At 63.8% G+C, this 16,341-nt stretch overlaps 3 protein-coding genes across 7 annotated transcripts; 1 reads left to right on the top strand and 2 right to left on the bottom strand.

Annotated features, from left to right (window-relative positions):
• The first annotated feature begins 43 nt into the window (after positions 1-43).
• On the top strand, positions 44-6,471 carry PCYT2 (phosphate cytidylyltransferase 2, ethanolamine). Of its 3 annotated transcripts, XM_040456680.1 has the most exons (13): positions 44-174; positions 1,614-1,702; positions 2,241-2,402; positions 2,609-2,675; positions 3,201-3,285; positions 3,476-3,520; positions 4,159-4,297; positions 4,488-4,570; positions 4,804-4,881; positions 5,084-5,149; positions 5,292-5,357; positions 5,557-5,641; positions 5,731-6,471. In XM_040456680.1, the coding sequence occupies exons 2-13, from the start codon at positions 1,621-1,623 to the stop codon at positions 5,844-5,846; spliced, it is 1,074 nt and encodes a 357-aa protein (XP_040312614.1). In that variant the 5' UTR covers positions 44-174; positions 1,614-1,620; the 3' UTR covers positions 5,847-6,471. The 3 variants fall into 3 exon arrangements, with proteins under 3 accessions (XP_040312614.1, XP_040312616.1, XP_040312615.1); XM_040456682.1 differs by lacking the exons at positions 44-174; positions 1,614-1,702 and adding an exon at positions 1,709-2,080; XM_040456681.1 differs by lacking the exons at positions 44-174; positions 1,614-1,702 and adding an exon at positions 1,709-2,149.
• A 972-nt stretch (positions 6,472-7,443) lies between these two features.
• NPB (neuropeptide B) lies at positions 7,444-8,103 on the bottom strand. Its single transcript, XM_040456683.1, has 2 exons — positions 7,793-8,103; positions 7,444-7,683 (listed from the first exon to the last, which is right to left on the bottom strand). The coding sequence occupies exons 1-2, from the start codon at positions 8,033-8,035 to the stop codon at positions 7,555-7,557; spliced, it is 372 nt and encodes a 123-aa protein (XP_040312617.1). The 5' UTR covers positions 8,036-8,103; the 3' UTR covers positions 7,444-7,554.
• A 2,325-nt stretch (positions 8,104-10,428) lies between these two features.
• ANAPC11 (anaphase promoting complex subunit 11) lies at positions 10,429-16,117 on the bottom strand. Of its 3 annotated transcripts, none has more exons than XM_040456677.1 (3): positions 15,977-16,117; positions 14,962-15,081; positions 10,429-10,681 (listed from the first exon to the last, which is right to left on the bottom strand). In XM_040456677.1, exons 2-3 carry the CDS (start codon positions 15,068-15,070, stop codon positions 10,536-10,538), a joined length of 255 nt encoding a protein of 84 aa, XP_040312611.1. In that variant the 5' UTR covers positions 15,071-15,081; positions 15,977-16,117; the 3' UTR covers positions 10,429-10,535. The 3 variants fall into 3 exon arrangements, with proteins under 3 accessions (XP_040312611.1, XP_040312612.1, XP_040312613.1); XM_040456678.1 differs by lacking the exon at positions 15,977-16,117 and adding an exon at positions 15,398-15,885; XM_040456679.1 differs by lacking the exon at positions 15,977-16,117 and adding an exon at positions 15,425-15,885.
• Positions 16,118-16,341: the final 224 nt, after the last annotated feature.

The raw sequence follows: 16,341 nt of genomic DNA, 5'->3' as shown, positions 1-16,341 counted from the left end.
GGCGGGCAGCGAGCCGGGGCCGCCCCGCGCCCGCCCCGCCGCGGACGGCTGTGGGCCACAGCCCCCCCGGCGCTGCCGCTCCCGCCGCTAAGCCGCCCGCCCGAATCTTGGCTGGTGGCAGCGCGGGGCGAGGGTGTCCGGTCCCCGCGACAGGAATCACGTTGGTGTTGTGAGGTGCGCCCCCTCGGAAGGAGCCGTGTGCTGCCCAGCTCGCCTATCGCTAGATCGGAGAGATTCCCCTGGGTTGTCTGGGCAGGGATCAGGGCAGGACTTGCTGGTGTCCCAGACCCCCAGTGAGGCCCCCAGGTCCCTGGGGCCATCCCAGGAGGGTTACAGTGCCCCCTCCCTTCTCTCTTCTGGCCAGCCAGACAGCTGGACTTGTTTCAAGATAAGTTTGGGGCTGTCAACAGATAAGAGGAAGACTGACCTCTACTGAGGTCTTGCCACCTAGAGTGCTTTCTCCCACCTTTACTTAATAGAATCCGAGAGAGGGCAGTCCCCATCCCTGCTAGCTTACAGCTTCCAAGGAGAGCACGAGGGACTGCCGTGACTTTGCAGCTGCACCACAGTCACCCGGGGCAGAGGGAGCGTGGCTTCTGTTGGTGGACTCTGACCTTGGCCCTGGTCGGGCTGGGCCCCTACCCCAACAGGCCACCCATGGCCACACGGCCACAGTAGCTAGGACACACCCTGCACCCCTGGCCCAGCCCGTGCAGTGAGCTTAAGGACCAGCCGTGCCTCTGGATTTGGACTTTTCTTCCCTCACCCCAGGGCCGGAGCCATGTGACCCCACAGGCTTCTGTGCCGGGACTGGTGCACTGTGGCGGGAGTAGCAGGTGGCATGGAGTGGAAGAGGGTCACCTGGAGAAGCGGGGGCAGTGTCACCTACTCAGGAGACAACGTGAAGCTAGAAGAAAACAAAGCTCCTGTGGGGCTAACTTGGGGGCCCCCAGAGAAACGTGCGGGTTCCCCTCGGCACACACGGGGAGCCCGTGAGTCTTCAGCTGAGAAGTTAGGCCTAGATCAGACGATAAGAGCTCCACAACCAGAGGCCAGGGAGGTGGTGGTTGGCCCCAGAGAGCAGAGGCTCGCTGAGTTTCCGGAGGCCAGGGGGGAACGAGCAGGATTTCCGAAGCTAGCAAGTTGCCTTTGCTCACTTTTGCACCTTGTTTTGTATTGGCCCCAAGACTGTCCACCTGCCTCAGAGTGGAACAGAGTCCAGTCCACTCCTAAGTTACTGTCAGTTTAAAGCTTAAAGGGACTGCCTGCCACAGTTGGCGTTTGGATAGCGGAGGGGCTGAGAGCAAAGGGCAGAGCTCCGTGGCAGGTCTGGGGCGCACAGTATGTGCCGTGCGCTCGCCGGCCCCGGGGACCAGCAGGCCCTGTCCCTGGGCACAGTCCGGCCCCTGTCGTGCTTGCCGAATGTGGCCCAGGGTGCGGTGGTGTGGAGAGCCGGGTACCCGCCTCCCCCTGAAAGCCCTGGCTCAGCCCAGACCCCGGGGAGCAGCTCCCAGTGGCGGCTTGTCAGAGGCTGCACCCCCCCCACACCTCCGCTTCCAGCTGCTCACTGCGTGTCCTCAGCACAGGGACTCAGCACCCTGTCCTTTTCACAGCTACGACATGGTGCATTACGGCCACTCTAACCAGCTGCGCCAGGCACGGGCCATGGGCGACTACCTCGTCGTGGGTGTGCACACCGATGGTAAGCTGGGGCTGCCGCCTTTCACTAACTCTGCAGGGCCCTGCAAAGGGTGAGACCAGACCCAAGGCCGTCTTTCTGAAGATCGCAGCTCAGCATGCTCACCCCGACTCCAGACCCAGGCTTAGCGCCCCCAGGGCTTTCCCGCTGTGCGTCTCACATTGAGCAGTGCAGCCAACGGACCAAGCCCCCGGCTCTGCCGCCCACTCCACACACACATCCGCATCGACCTGCTTCCCAGGGCCTTCGAGGACTGAGCACCCACTTGTCAAAGGGAGCGCTTGACTACCTGGAACCCGATGAAGGGACCGTGTAGTTGTCCAGCAAACACATCGTGAGCACCTGCGCTGGCCCGTAGAGGACAGAGCGGTGTCCGCTTGGGTGTGTTCCTGCCCTGTGGGCTGAGGGCGCGGTGACAGAGACAGCTGCCCGCGACGGAGCTCACGCGTGGTCAGAGACTGCTCGGTGCCGGGCGGGGGCTTCTGTGGCCCAGCCCCTCCAGAGCTCACGGGTCTCGTCCTTGTCCTTTCTCCGGATCTAGAGGAGATTTCCAAGCACAAGGGGCCCCCGGTGTTCACTCAGGAGGAGAGATACAAGATGGTACGGGCCATCAAGTGGGTGGACGAGGTGGTGCCAGCCGCTCCCTATGTGACCACGCTGGAGACGCTGGACAAGTACAGCTGCGACTTCTGTGTCCATGGCGGTGAGCGGGCGGGGCTGGGGCTCTGGGACCTCCGCACACTTGGGGCAGCAGCACCGAGCCCTCGGGGGATCTGGGAAAGCCCTGGCTCCTTCCCCACTGGCGAGTCCCTGCGTGCCAGGCGGGCCTGGGAGGAGGGTTGGGGGTCCTAAAAGTCTGCGTGGCTCTGGGTCGAGGATCCTCGTTCCCGCGCGTGTGTTGCCCCTTAGATGACATCACACTGACCGTAGACGGCAGGGACACCTACGAGGAAGTGAAGCAGGCTGGGAGGTACAGGTGAGCCGCAGCAAGGGTCCCGCCTTCTCGAGGCGTGGGGCTCGAAGCCTCCCCCGGGCTCTGGCTGCCCGCGAGGAAATTGGCCGTGGCCCGCGTCTAGCGGGCAGGGCCACAGCGTGGGGGGCTGGCGTGTCGTAGGCCTGCGGCGCCCCACGCGGCGGCTACAGTAGGCGCACGGGGCCGTGACCGGGGAGCGGGTTCTGTCGCCGGTGACTAACCCAGAAGGCCGGCGCGGCCCGGCACGCCCTTGGCAGAGAACGCGCCGCAGGGCGAGACCCGAGAGTCCGGGGTGCGGCGGGGGCCGGAGCTGCCGCCTCCCCGAGGCTGGCCTGCCCACCCAGCGCCTCACGCTTGGGGTTTAGCAACGTTTTTCCTCTATTCTGTCATTTCCTTCAGTTGATAAAAGCACAGCGGCCTTCCCGCTCTCTGGTCTGCACGCGGCACGGCGGGGGGCTGGGGTGAGCCGGAGGTGGGGCCTCTCGACCGTGTCCAGGACGCGAGCCCTGACCCCACCTCTGTCCCCAGAGAGTGCAGGCGCACCCAGGGCGTGTCCACCACAGACCTCGTCGGCCGTATGTTGCTGGTGACCAAGGCGCATCACAGCTGTGAGGTGAGTCTGTGGGGGACCTGGGTGGCATCCTCGACGTCCCGGGGCTGAGGACACCGCTGGGAGCGAGGGAGCACCCAGCCTGCTGTGTCCTGACCCCTGTGTGGGCTCCAGGACAGTGAGTCTTGGGGGTCCTGGGGTTGGTCGTGTCTAGAGGGCGAGGCCGCTCAACATCCCGCATCCTTCCGTTCAGGAGATGTCCTCCGAGTACCGGGAATACGCAGACAGCTTTGGCAAGGTGAGCACTGACGTCCCCCCGCCGGGCCGCCCCTGGGGAAAGGCCGGCCAGGCCCCTCACCCAGCCCCCTGCCTTCTGCGCCCTGGCTGGGCACTGACCACCAGGCCTGGCAAACTGGCCGGTCACAGCGGCCCCTGTCTGGTGGCCTCTAACTGGACGGCCTGGTCCTCTCTCCCTTTGTAACCCCCTCACCTGACACCCGGGAAGGAAGGAGACGCTTTCCTCCGAAGGCTCCTCCCAGGTGACCAGAAGGTGGCCTCAGGGTGCTGGATCCCCACAGGGGCCGCGTCCACCGGCGGGCCAGTTGTCAGGCCGTGGCGGTGTTGGCCGCAGTGCCTGCCGTGGCCATGGGGTGGAGCCGTGTCCTGCTGGTCACAGGGACCTTACCCAGCCTGGCCCTGGAATGGACTGGGCATGGCCCGCCGGGCCCCCACCGTCCGGCACACAGACGGTCGAGCGAGCTGGCAGGCTGCGGCTGGGGCTCGGGTTCTGGTCCACGGTCCCTGCTGCCTGCTCCCAGAACAGCCGGGCAGGCAGGTGTGGGCAGCCCCAGACTCAGAGGAGGGGCTCGGGGGTGGGGACAGGTGAAGGACGTGCCTGCGAGGCGTGTCATCGACCAGACCCCTCTCGGCTTACAGTGCCCGGGGGGACGGAACCCCTGGACGGGGGTGTCACAGTTCCTGCAGACGTCCCAGAAGATCATCCAGTTTGCTTCTGGGAAAGAACCCCAGCCAGGGGAGACGGTCATCTACGTGGCTGGCGCCTTTGACCTGTTCCGTATCCTCTGAGACCTAGTGGGAGGGTCGCCGCCGTCCTGGGCCTTCTCTTTGCATAGCCACATCTGTACCACCGGGCCACGGGACCCAGAGGGGCCTCACTGACTCCACGGGCCCCCAGACTGGGGTGGAGTGTGAGGGAGCCGGCCGGGGCCCCCAGTTCTGTTACCTGCTCCTTAACCGCGGCATGGACATCGGCCACGTGGACTTCCTGGAGAAGGTGCACGGCCTGGCAGAGAGGCCCTACGTCATCGCCGGCCTGCACTTTGACCAGGTCTCACTCCCTGGACAGCGGATAGGGTGTGGGGGCCCGCGGGGGTTCCTGGGGTGGAGGTTGGGTCGGGGGGCCCACAGGAGGTGAGGTCTTGGATGCTGGTGGAGGCGGAGGACACAAACCGGGGCCTCTTCTGGGGACCGGGGCGGCCCCACCCACAAGGGACTGTTGGGGGAATCACAGCCCTCACCCGCCCTGGGTTGCCTGCTCACCCGACCTCGCTCTGGCCCTAGGAGGTCAACCACTACAAGGGGAAGAACTACCCCATCATGAACCTGCACGAACGGACCCTAAGCGTGCTGGCCTGCCGGGTACGTGCCGAGGCGGGTGGCCTGGGTGGTGTCTCCTTCCCAGGCTCATGGTCCCAGGGCATCCAGGAGGCTTGGGCTTCCGGCCGGCCAGCCCCACCATGCTGCGCCCCAGGCCCTGCTTCCTTAGCGGCGAGAGCCCTCTCCCTGCACCCTCTGGCCGGGCAGGCTCCTAGCTAACCACCTATGCTCCGTGTCTGCGTAGTACGTGTCGGAAGTGGTGATCGGGGCCCCGTATTCGGTCACGGCGGAGCTCCTGGACCACTTTAAGGTGAGGCTGCTGGCGGGCCAGGTCGCAGGGGAGGCCAGGCTGAGAACACGGCTGCAGCCTCTCCCTAGGAGGGCCCTGAGTGCCGGCGGGGGAGGGACAGGGGGGGTGGGGGCGGGCTCCCTGATCCCTGCTCCCTCCCCAGGTGGACCTGGTGTGTCACGGGAAGACGGAGATCGTGCCCGACAAGGACGGCTCAGACCCTTACCAGGTGGGTTGTGCTGGGACCCAGGCCGGGTGAGGACTGCCAGTCCAGTAGCACCCCGCTATGACAAGGCAGGTTGCTAACAGGCAGGACTGACGGCACCCGTTCTGGTCTTCCTGAGGGCGCCCCGGGCCCGGGCAGCTGGGCAGTGTCCTCAGGTTCCAGAGGAGGGTCCTCATCTTCTCCCCTCCCCGCTGGCCACCAGGAGCCCAAGAGAAGGGGCATCTTCTGTCAGATCGACAGCGGGAACGACCTTACCACGGACCTCATCGTCCAGCGCATCATCAAGACCAGGGGGGGGGGGGCCCGGGGGGGGGGGACAGTGCGCAGAGAGCCACGAGGCCCAGGCCCGGGCACACGGCTCACCCTGGCCTGGCCCCCAGGCTAGAGTACGAGGCCCGGAACCAGAAGAAGGAGGCCAAGGAGTTGGCTTTTCTGGAGGCCAGGCGTCGGCAGGAGGTGCATCCCGAGAGGGAGAGTGACTGTGACTTCTGACCAGAGGAAGGTCACCGGAGCGCCCGGGTGCCGGCCCTCCCCCTGCTCTGCTCCCTGCGACTTGAGGGCTTGGCTCCCGCGGTTTTAACAAAGCCTCCAGTGTTCCCTCTGACTGGCCCCGTCTCGGAAGGGCCAGAGTGGAGGACGCTGCCTCCCACCCCTCCGGCCAGGTGCCCTTCCCGCTGAGCCGCACAGAGAGGGCCTGCAGCACGGTGGGGCGGCCCAGCGAACAGGGTGAGCAGAGGGCACCTGCGGCTGGAGGGGCGCTGCCCTGTGTGCCGGTGGAGGCCCAGCTCAGCTCTCCCTGCCCCCGAAGCTCCGCAGACCCAGGACGGCCCTGCTGCCCAGCTCGAGGCGGTGCCCGTTCTGCCCTTGGGATCATTGAAGCCAGCTTCAGGGGAGCAGAGAGCCAAGGGGGGCACCCCCTTTCCGTCTCAGGGTGCAGACCATGCCGTCTCCTGCGTGGATACCTGTTGACCCGTGCGTGGCACGTCCCTGGTGCGCTGGGCCTGGCTGTTGGGTACTGTGCCCCCCGCTTCCCTGGCCGGCCTCACTGCTCCCCCACAGACTGTTCTTGATTTTGTACCTGACTGGCTGGCGCACAACCCAATAAACCTGGTGGGAGATACTCTGTGTTGGGCTCTTGGCCCCGCTCCCCTGCCCCACCATCCACGTACTGAGGGTGCAGCAGGCAATGTGGCAGCGAGGAACCTCCCCCCCCCCCTCGCCAGTTTAGGACCCCAAGATGCTTCAGGCTGAATCCTGTGAAGGGAGGTCCAGATCAGCCTCCCTGGGGCGGGGGACAGGAATCCACCGGGACTCCCGGCAAGTGTGGGGGAGGCCGCTGCAGACCCGGCCGCACCCTCCTCGAGGGTGGGGACCACGTGCTTCGCTGTGGGTCAGAGGAGAGGTGAACGCAGGGCTCCCAGGCCTCAGGAGGGGCCGCCTGGGCCGCGCGCAGCTCTGGTGCTGGGGCCTCTGAGCAGCCCAGACCAGCCCCGAGATGCTGCGCCGCTGGCGGCCTCCCCCCTGCTGCCTGGCCTGTTTGCTCGTTCCTTCAACCCAAGGACCCACTGCCCTGTGCTCAGTACTTTGAGGTGTTTGGGGAACCACCCAGGAGCCGCTCCTCCAGCAAAGGACAGCTTTGTCCTCGAGAAAGCCAGGAAGCAAGGCAGAGCCAGAGTGGGCATCCCTGAAGCAGGAGGGTTCCCCCCCCCCCCGGTCCCCCCTGGGATAGGGCGGTCACAGAGGAATTCTCTGACCAGGACACTGGAACTGGCTTAGACGACTCAGGCAGCACCTGCCAGGGGAACCCGGGAGGTGTGTGGACAAAGGCAGGGAGGTGAAGGGGCTGGAGAGGCAGGACGTGGAGACCACCTCCGGGGGCGGGAGTGGGAGCGGGGCGTGGGGCTAGGCTTCCAGTGCCCCCAGGAGGGCGGTGTGGATTTGGGGATGGTGCCTCTGTGCGGGCTATCTCACGACAGCCTGGTGGCCCAGAGCCGGGTGGGGGCCGGGAGCGTCTGGAGACAGGCCAGGGCTGCAGGTCGCGCGGCGGCTACACAAGCCTACCCGCCCGCCCCTCTACCCCCACTCAGAGTCCGGCTGCGCTTCTCATTTATTCATTTAGCCGTTTACTGCGGGCACGGAGGGGGCACCGGGGGCACCGGCCAGGGCCAGATGAGGTCCAGGTCTCCGCGGTGGTCGGGGCTTAGGCGCTGCGACAGTCAGCAGCGCGGAGCGACAGGAACACGTCCGCCCGGCACTGGAAGGTGGCCCGGCCGTCGGGGAGCCTCTGGCAGCTCTGCAGATTCGGGGTCACGTCCTTGACACACACGGTCTGGGGGCGGGAAGAGGCTGAGGGAGCGACCGACGCCCCCGCCGCCCGCGCCCCGCCCCCGCCCCCCACGCCCCCCGCCGCCCGCGCCCCCTCCGGCGGCCACACTCACGAGGCTCCGCAGGCTGGGTCGCGGCTCCGCGAAGGCGCCGGCCCGGCCCCGGGGTCCCGCGCCCACGGGGGGCGCGGAGCGGCGCGCGTACGGGGACCTGCGGAAGCCGGACAGCAGTCCCGCGGCGCGGCCCACCGAGTAGTAGCTGGGCCCCGCCGCCTGCTTGTACCACGCGAGGCCGGGCGGCGCCAGCAGCAGGCACAGCGCCAGGGCGGCGGCCACCAGCGGCGCGGAACGGGCCATGGGGACGCGGGGCGGCGGCGGGCGGCGGGGCTCGGAGCTCCAGCCGCGGCCGCCTTATATCTGTGGCCGGCGGGGCGCGGGGGCGGGCGCGGAGCACCTGGCGGGCCCCGCCTCGCGGAGCGAGCAGCCGTGCAGGGCAGCGCCTCCGCGCCTGCCGGGGATCGGGGCCCCATCCTCCCCCACCCCTGCCCGCTCCCTCTGCCCACGGTCCTGCCTGGGTAGAGCCTCCGCCGGAGCAGGGGCAAGCGGGACTGCACCGAACCTCCAACCAGCCGGAGGGCGCGCGGCCCTAAGAGCTCTACCCCTTGGAGGTCCTCAGTGCTCGAGGCTGGGGAGAGAGCCACCGTGCCCTAGGGACACTTTATCCTGCCCTAAAGAGGCACTGATCCCAGGGCCAGGGCTCCCTGAGGGGATCAAAGCCTGGGTGGGCCTGGGTGCCCCACACCCACCGGGGAAGGTTCTACTAACAAGGCTGCTACCACTGAGGTCCTTTAGGAAGAGGTGGGCGGCAAGGCCAGGCCTGACCTCGGGGAAACCAGACCCAGGGACAGCTGACCAGAATCCGCAGGCCCTTCCCACCCAGCTCTGCCCCAGCCGTGGGTGGCCTCGGGAGCCTCAGGCCTCTCGGTGAACCCCCGTGTTCAACAGGAGATGGATCAGACCCAGTCCCTGCCTCAAGCCACAGACAGATAGGAAAACAGCCACCCCGCCGCCGCCGCCGCCGCCGGAGGGCAAGCAGAGTGGCTCACTGGAGGGAGAGAGTTTGCAAAGGCAGGTGGGATGAGCGGGTGCCTCCCGGAGGAGGGAGAGCAGCCCGAGGTTAGGGAGTCCTGAGCAGAGACACATGGCTGGATGCGAGCAGGGCCTGGTGGGCAGCTACGTGTTCAGCCTGAGGCCCAGCGGGCCCCGGGGAGGACCAGGCTGGAGCCCACTGCAGAAAAGTCCCAAGTGGCAGGTAAGTGGGAACAGCCTGGAGGAGGGGCTGTGACCTTGGGCAAGTTGGCAAGCCCTCGGAGGCGGCGAGGTTGGGAAACCTGGGAGGCTGCCCTCAGGGCCCGACGCTCCGGCGTACAGACACGTCCCCGTGCCTCGTGTGCACTTCCTGTCACAGAAGAAAATTCCCCAGGCAGGGGAGGTGGGCTGGGGGCAAGCCAGGGCGAGGCCAGGAGACTGCCCAGGAGGGCCCTCCGCGGTGCCGCAGACCACCCCTCCTCCTGACTCCCCGGATACGAATCCAGACACTTTGTAGACACGAAGCCTCACGAATACAGAGAAGCCCCCTGCCCAGACCCCAGCGGCCAGATGTAACTTTGTTTGCAGGGGCTGTGGGGCGCACCCAAGAGGCTGAGCCCAGGCATCCCTCCCACTCAGTCCCTAAACATCCCGGTCACGTGTCCTCCCCAGGACAGATATCAGCATGGAGGTCCTGGCAGCTAGGTTTCTGGACAAGAGGCATGTGACCTTCAGCTTGGGTAAGGGTGGTGGTCCCCAGGGCCTCTTCTTTTCCTCTGGGTACAACATCCAGAGGGGAAGTAGGGTGTCACACAGGTGACCAGGAAGCCAGCCCCTCTGTGTGAACCACCAGTCTTCTGTCCTGGGAGCTGAGGACAAGTAGTGTCACAAGTGCTCAGCGACTAGCCACCCACTAGGCAGATAGACACCCACGAGGCACAGGGCAGGGACCCCAGTGAGGGGTGGGGAGGGTCCACTGAGAATAGACTGGAAGGAGCCAGTGCCAAGTGACTCCCTGCAGCTCCCAGAGACATGCAGCCTACAGCAGGCTCTGTCCAGAAGCGGTCAAGACTCCCAGGGCTGGGACACAGTCCCCAGGGCCCCCCACCTCCCTCCCCAGCAGCTGTGGACTAACAGAGGTGTCCAAAGGAGCTTCCCAAAGGCTGTCCTTCCTCAAACAGAGGATCTCAGACACCCAGGGACACAGATGCCCTTGACATGACCTACACTGGGTTAGGTCACAGCCCCGAGGAGCTGGCCTCCAACTGGATCACCAGCACCTACTCGGGTATAGCGTTTCAGGAGGGACCGCGGGCAGCTGTGCAGTCAGAGGCCCACAAACTAGTCTGTGGGGTGGCCGGCAGCTTCGAGCAGGTGAGGGGCCAGATGACAGGCCACAGGCCTCCACTCCACCGTTCTTTCGTCCCCCCTGCTGGCACACAACGCGCACCCCAGGGCCTTTGCACCACCAGGCCTTTCGAGACCCCAGTCACTCTTGCCCCAGGCTCTTCTGGCTGATCCTGCACTCCTCCTCCTCCCGGGGTGGTGACTCAGGGCCTGGGTGGCATCATCCAGATGTTTATTCATGAGTTTTCCTATCAAGGCATGCCCAGCGGGGCTGCAGCAGCGCCGAGCAAACAGGACGCCTCCAGCAAGGCTCAGGCAATTCAATGAGTTTTATTTATTGGATAAAAGCGTCAACGCGTGATGAAAAACAAACGCAGCTCCAGTCCTCGTGTCAACCTTGTCACAGCCCAGAGGGGCCGCGTCACTCCTTGAACTTCCATTCCTGGCGGCACATGGGGCAGTGCTGCTGCACCTGCTGTGCGTTGAGCCACTTGAGGATGCAGTGCATGTGGAAGCAGTGGGAGCACTGGCCCCACACCAGGGGACAGTCGTCGCCCGGCACCTTGCCTGTGGGAGGGACAAGAGGACCGTGCACGTCACATGGGGTGGGGGGGGGGGGGGCGGCGGCTGGGGATGTCCGGCCGCCGCGGCCGCCCCAGGGGAGGGGGCGGGGGTCTGTGTCCCGAGCCTGTCACACGCTGGGTTTCAGGAAAGCCCGAAATCAGGAGCGTTAACGCGCCTCTGCGGCGTGCCCCCCAACAAAGGTCAGCAGTGACCCCCACGGGAATCACCCTCCCCTCCCCTGCGGGGGCTCAGTTCCAGGGAGCGCTCCGGCCTAGCCCGCAGACCATCTACAGACGCACCACAGTTCTGCCACGTAACCTGCCACAGGAGATCACAGCAGGAACGCGTCTAGGTTACCCGTCCCCCCAGCCCCCAGCCCCCAGAGCCACCCATCTGAAGAGTGAGCTGTTTCTCCCGATCAAGAGAAGAGCTGGGGCCTTGGGACTGGGACAGAGGTTCCTCTCCCAGGCGGCAGTGACCCAGTGCAGGAAGAGGGGGTGGGGGGGACCCTATGGCGTTTACCGCCCTGCCTGTCAGCAGCTGGGAGTGAGCACAGTGCTGCCACCCACCCCTTTTTCATTTCTGGTCCGAAAGGGCCCCGCCTCCAAGGCCAGGCGCGAGCCGCTGGCTTTTGCCGGAACAAGCCACCTCCACCTACCTTCACTGAGAGGACGTCCACACTGCCCCAAATCAGGACAAAAACGGGGCCCTCTGATTTCCCAGAATCAAGAAAATCCCATCACACAGCTGGTGCCAACAGAGGAGGACGACCTCCGCAGGCCCGGGTCGAGGTCCCCTCCAGGCTTTGAGAGCTGTGGCCTCTTATCCCCACCCCTCCTGGGGTGGCCGTCCCCCCACCTCACTGCCCTGGGGGTCCTCTACGCGTACCGAATGCTGTGTCCACGTGTCACTGGTGCACAAACGCAGGGGACCAGATGGACACACTGGGGCCAGGACACATAAGACATCCTGTTGTGGCAACAGCTGTTTCCACACGTATCTTAAACGCAAGTCTGGGGGCTCTCTGAGCACAGACCCTGCCTTTCGACTCCTGTGACCACGGCCCTTCCTCCCGCCACCAAACAGAGGTGCTCGACCCTGCAAAATCACAGCGCTCCCACCGGGCTCTGTTCCCGCTGACCTGGGGCTGGGGGCCCGGCAGTGCTCTGTGGCCTGCCCGTCGCCCCCCCCCCCCCCGGCGGACAGGAGGCCAGGGCACACGGTGTATCAGGGTGGCGGCCACTTGCGGAGCAGTAGCCCAGCCAGGCAGCTGGTGTGGGTGCCAGGCCAGGAACCTTCCAGGTCTACTGTCAGCATCAGCTCCCCTGTCCCTGCGCAGCCCCCGCCCCACAGTGGCGCATGCACCCCACCAAGTCAGAAAAGAGCCACCGCTATGCCTTTTTCACCTGTCTGGGGCAAAAACTCCTTTTTCTAACAAAACATCACTCCCTTTCTGAAATTTTTATGACAAAACCAGAAAATCATACCCTTAGCAAGTATGGAATTATTGAACTCGCTCTGCCCCCCCAGGCACGGGAGGGATGGGTGCTGGGGGGTGAGCAGGACCCTGTGCCAGGAGCCCATGTGGTATGACACGTGATGGAGACTACATCCCACCCCACCCCCACCCCTAAGGCCTTCCCAAGCCCAGCAGAAGTCAGCTTGGAATCACCCCTATGAAATTAGAGTTGCTTTGGAAAAGAGGATCCAAGACGGTGGGCAGGAGCTAGCTCTCCGGGGGGTGGGGGAGAACGGGCCACGCTGTCCACGTGAGGCAGGGCGAGGGCAGGAGCCGCTTCCAGAACTCCGTACTGTCCCCACAGGCAGGCAGCCTGCTTCAGGCTCTGACGGGCACCCGAGCACGAGGTCGGTGACTCACGCAAGGGCTGGCTGGTGTCCTTTGTAATGAAAAGCCCCCGCAAGGAGACCTTTACTCCCAAAGTCCTCAGGGACAGGGAGCAGATTTAAGACAGCCTCAGTCACCCTGGGTTCTTCACAAGAGCTCAATTTTAGCAAGAGAAACCCCGCCTCACTTAACCTGTACAAAGAGCACCACAGGCTTGTCAAACACTCTGCACGTTACAACCGGCTCTCACACTTAACCTCAAGTCTGAACACGAGACTCTAGATCCCCCACTATGGGGCGCCTGGGGGGCTCAGTCATTTGGGCTGCTTGGGTCATGGTCTCAGGATTTGTGGGTTCTACCCCCCACGTCGGGCTCTGCGCTGCCTGCTTAGGATTCTGTCCCTGTCTGCCCCTCCCTTGCTCGTGTGCGCTCTCGCTCTCAAAATAAATAAACTTTAAATCCCCTACTCTCTGCAGCAACAGACCCACTTCCACAAAACCTGAGCACCCCCTTAAACGCAGAGATGCCCGGCTACAGGCCCAGTGGAACCTGCCCTCTGTGGGCTGTGTGGGAGTGCCACCTCTCAGACACAGGCTCACTCTGCCACACCCAGTCGAGGGCAATGTTCCAGACTTTTCTTTTCAGAAGGTAACAGTCTGTTGCTTAGGAGGAAGCTGCAAACGCATGCCCTTCCAGGCTCCCGTAGCCCTCTAAGAATGATTGAAATAAGGGCACCTGGGTGGCTCAGGTGGGTAGGTGTCTGACTTCAGCTCAGGTGGTCATCTTGCGGTTCGTGAGTTCGAGCCCCCCGTCGGGCTCTGTGCTGACAGCTCAGAGCCTGGAGCCTGCTTCCCGCTTCCCATTCTGTGTCTCCCTCTCTCTCTGCCCCTCCCCTGCTTACACTCTGTCTCTCTCTCTCTCTCAAAAATAAATAAACATTAAAAAAAAATCAATAACAAAAACACCACAAAGAAGAAATCTGATAAAACCTGGCAGTGGACACGGTGTGAAAAACATGACTTTGCTAAAGGGTCAGCTGCCTCGGAAAGGTTAAGAGAAGGGGGGAACAGGGGCTTGTTGCAGATTCAACAGCCAAGGCAGAGCAAAGCAAGCACTCACCGATCCTGCTCACACCATCAAGGACAGAGACGTCGACAGACGACAGGAAAAATCTGAGCAAGGACTAAGCACAGGGGTAACACTAAGGACTCATCACCACGTCTGACGCGACAGCACTGCCGGTAAAAAACCCAAGTCACAGCTAGAGACTCTGCAGGAGTCCAGTGAAACATCCTATTTATCTGTTACCATAACACACTCGAAAACCCTGAGGCAAACATGGAAACTTTCCTCAGGCATTGTTACCCTACATCCCGGATGCATCCTGGATGCGGGGAAGGGGTATCCTTATAATATTCCACTTTTTGTTCGCTTGAGAATCTTTAAAGACTTTTAACACATCTTTGTACCCCGTGTATTTTTGTTTTTTTAAACATTTTTTTTTAACGTTTTTTATTTATTTTTGAGACAGGGAGAGACAGAGCATGAACCGGGGAGGGTCAGAGAGAGGGAGACACAGAATGTGAAACAGGCTCCAGGCTCTGAGCTATCAGCACAGAGCCCGACGTGGGGCTCGAACCCACGGACCGCGAGATCATGGCCCAAGCCGAAGTCGGCCGCTTAACCGACTGAGCCACCCAGGCGCCCCTTAAACATTATTTAAGTAGGGGAGCCTGGGTGGCTCAGTCGGTTAAGCGTCTGACTTCAGCTCAGGTTGCAATCTCCTGGTTCATGAGTTGGACCTCTGAGTCGGCCCTCGTCGGGCTCTCGGGCTCTCTGCTGTCAGTGCGGAGCCTGCTGGGAATCCTCTGCCTCTGCCCCCCTCTCTCCCTGCCCCTCCCCTGCTTGCTTGTGCACATGCGCACGCATGCACATGCTCTCTCCCTCTCAAAAATAAGTATTTTTAAAGTTTACTTATTTTGAGAAAGAGAATACATGAGCAGCTGAGGGGCAGAGAGAGAGAGAGAGAGAGAGAGAGAGAGAGAGAGAGAGAGATCGAGAATCCCAAGCAGGCTCCAAGCTGAGAATTCGGAGCCCAACTTGGGACTCCAATTCATGAACCGTGAGGTCACGATCTGAGCCCAAATCAAGAGTCAGACTCTTAACTGACTGAGCCACCCAGGCGCCCCCTTGCCCCATGTATTTCATAGCTGAGTTTGATCACAATAAAAGGCTACAACCCTTTTCCTTACAAAACTTCTGATGGGGTCTCTATACAAACATGTGACCAAACCACTTGGCTTTCTTCTGCCAACTCTTCTTCTTGAGGACAGGGGCCCCAAAACCCAGGCACTTTGTGCAGGTCATTTCCGGGGAGACGCCAAGACCAGGCCAGCAGGCAAAGCTCAAGAGGGAGGGAACACAGGGGACACTCACAGTCCGGGCAGCAGCCATTAAAGGCCATCCGACAGATGCCACAGTTCTCGTCGTTGGCCACCCAGAGCCAAGTGGCCACGCCATTCCAGCACTTAATCTTCACCTTCATGGCGGTGGAGCCTGCGAGCAGAGGAAAGAGATCGGCTGGCTACATTCAGCCTGCTCAGCTACAGCATCTAGGCCCCCAGGGATCAAGAGGGTCAGGAACCGATGCCCAGGCTGAGAAATCCAGAGGGGTGAGTGAGCACAAATCTGCCTACAAGGTGGCGGGGGCAGGACCGGTACCTCCTTGGGAGGACCAAGCGCCCCAAGAGCTAGGCTCCCTACATTTTCAGAGCATCCGCAGTCTACCCTGCGTCCACCAAAGGGTGCATGGGCGTTCAACAATATTTGCAAAAACGTGCCATACAGTGCTTTTCAAAGGCATAAAACTAACTTGGGGTTAACAAATGAAGACCCAGACCCGGCTAACGAGGAGGTCATGCCAAGGAACAACCACTCAGCCCGCGGTCCCGGTCGCGGGCTCGGTCGCCAGCTAGGCAAGCTGCGTGCCGCCTCCTCCCCCGCCGCCGCCGCCACCGCCACCAAAAGGGGACCTGGTTGCTGGGTAGGGGGATGCGGGCCGGGACCCGGGGCTCAGGCTCGGTGAGAAGGTGGGGCGCGGAGAAGGACGCAGAGGCGGACGTGGGAGACGGTGGGGCGCGGGGAGAGGGGAACGCGCGGGAAAAGGGTGAGGGCGCAGAAAAGGAGGAACGCGGGTTGAGAGCGCGGGGAAGGGATGGGGGCCGAGCGCGGAGACAGGGCGCAGGGAAGCGGTAGGAGCAGGTAGAAGGTGTGAGGCGCGGCGAAGGGATGCGGGGCAGGAGTGCGGGGGCGGGGAGGGGCGCGCGGAAGAGGCGGGAGCGCGGGGAGAGGGTGTGGGCGGGGTGAAAGGTGCGGGTTCAAGGCTCGGAGTGGGGAGGGGCGGCGCGCCAGGCCCGCCCCAACGGCCGCGCTCCGCCCCGCGCTGTCGCACCTCCGCCGGCCTAACCGCGCGCTGCCCCGCCCGCCTTCCGTTGGCAGCGCCCGCGCGGGAAGGTATAAAAACGACCGCGGCCACTGCCCGGCACCTCACAGCTGCGCCCGCCGAACTCGCGCCTCGGCGCGCACGCGCCGCCCCGCCCCCGCAGCCCGCCCACAGCCCGCCCGCAGCCAATCCCCGGCCTCTCCGAGGACTCGGCACCGGAAGACACCGCGCGGCCCCGGAAGTGACGCCCCGGCGTGCTGACGCGCGGGCTCGAGCCAAGGCCGATTCCGCGCCCGCCATGGCCGACAAAATGGACATGTCTCTGGACGACATCATTAAGCTGAACCGGAGCCAGCGAGGCGGCCGCGGCGGAG

The sequence above is a fragment of the Herpailurus yagouaroundi genome, unplaced genomic scaffold (genome assembly GCF_014898765.1).
Source record: "Herpailurus yagouaroundi ecotype Mexico unplaced genomic scaffold, PumYag 217, whole genome shotgun sequence".
NCBI lineage: Eukaryota > Metazoa > Chordata > Mammalia > Carnivora > Felidae > Herpailurus > Herpailurus yagouaroundi.
The sequence above is the reverse complement of the archived record's forward strand: the minus strand, read 5'-3'. Positions and strand labels throughout refer to the sequence as shown.

What these genes read in the sequence shown, in the direction of transcription:
- ANAPC11 (XM_040456677.1), bottom strand. Translation starts at nt 15,070, where the DNA reads ATGAAGGTGAAGATTAAGTGCTGGAATGGCGTGGCCACTTGGCTCTGG. An exon ending in TAATGGCTGCTGCCCGGACT is followed by an intron (nt 10,682 to 14,961) that starts GTGAGTGTCCCC and finishes TCCCTCCCACAG; the next exon opens with GCAAGGTGCCGGGCGACGAC.
- NPB (XM_040456683.1), bottom strand. Translation starts at nt 8,035, where the DNA reads ATGGCCCGTTCCGCGCCGCTGGTGGCCGCCGCCCTGGCGCTGTGCCTG. An exon ending in GACCCAGCCTGCGGAGCCTC is followed by an intron (nt 7,684 to 7,792) that starts GTGAGTGTGGCC and finishes TCCCGCCCCCAG; the next exon opens with ACCGTGTGTGTCAAGGACGT.
- PCYT2 (XM_040456680.1), top strand. Translation starts at nt 1,621, where the DNA reads ATGGTGCATTACGGCCACTCTAACCAGCTGCGCCAGGCACGGGCCATG. An exon ending in CGACTTCTGTGTCCATGGCG is followed by an intron (nt 2,403 to 2,608) that starts GTGAGCGGGCGG and finishes GTTGCCCCTTAG; the next exon opens with ATGACATCACACTGACCGTA. An exon ending in TAAGCGTGCTGGCCTGCCGG is followed by an intron (nt 4,882 to 5,083) that starts GTACGTGCCGAG and finishes GTGTCTGCGTAG; the next exon opens with TACGTGTCGGAAGTGGTGAT.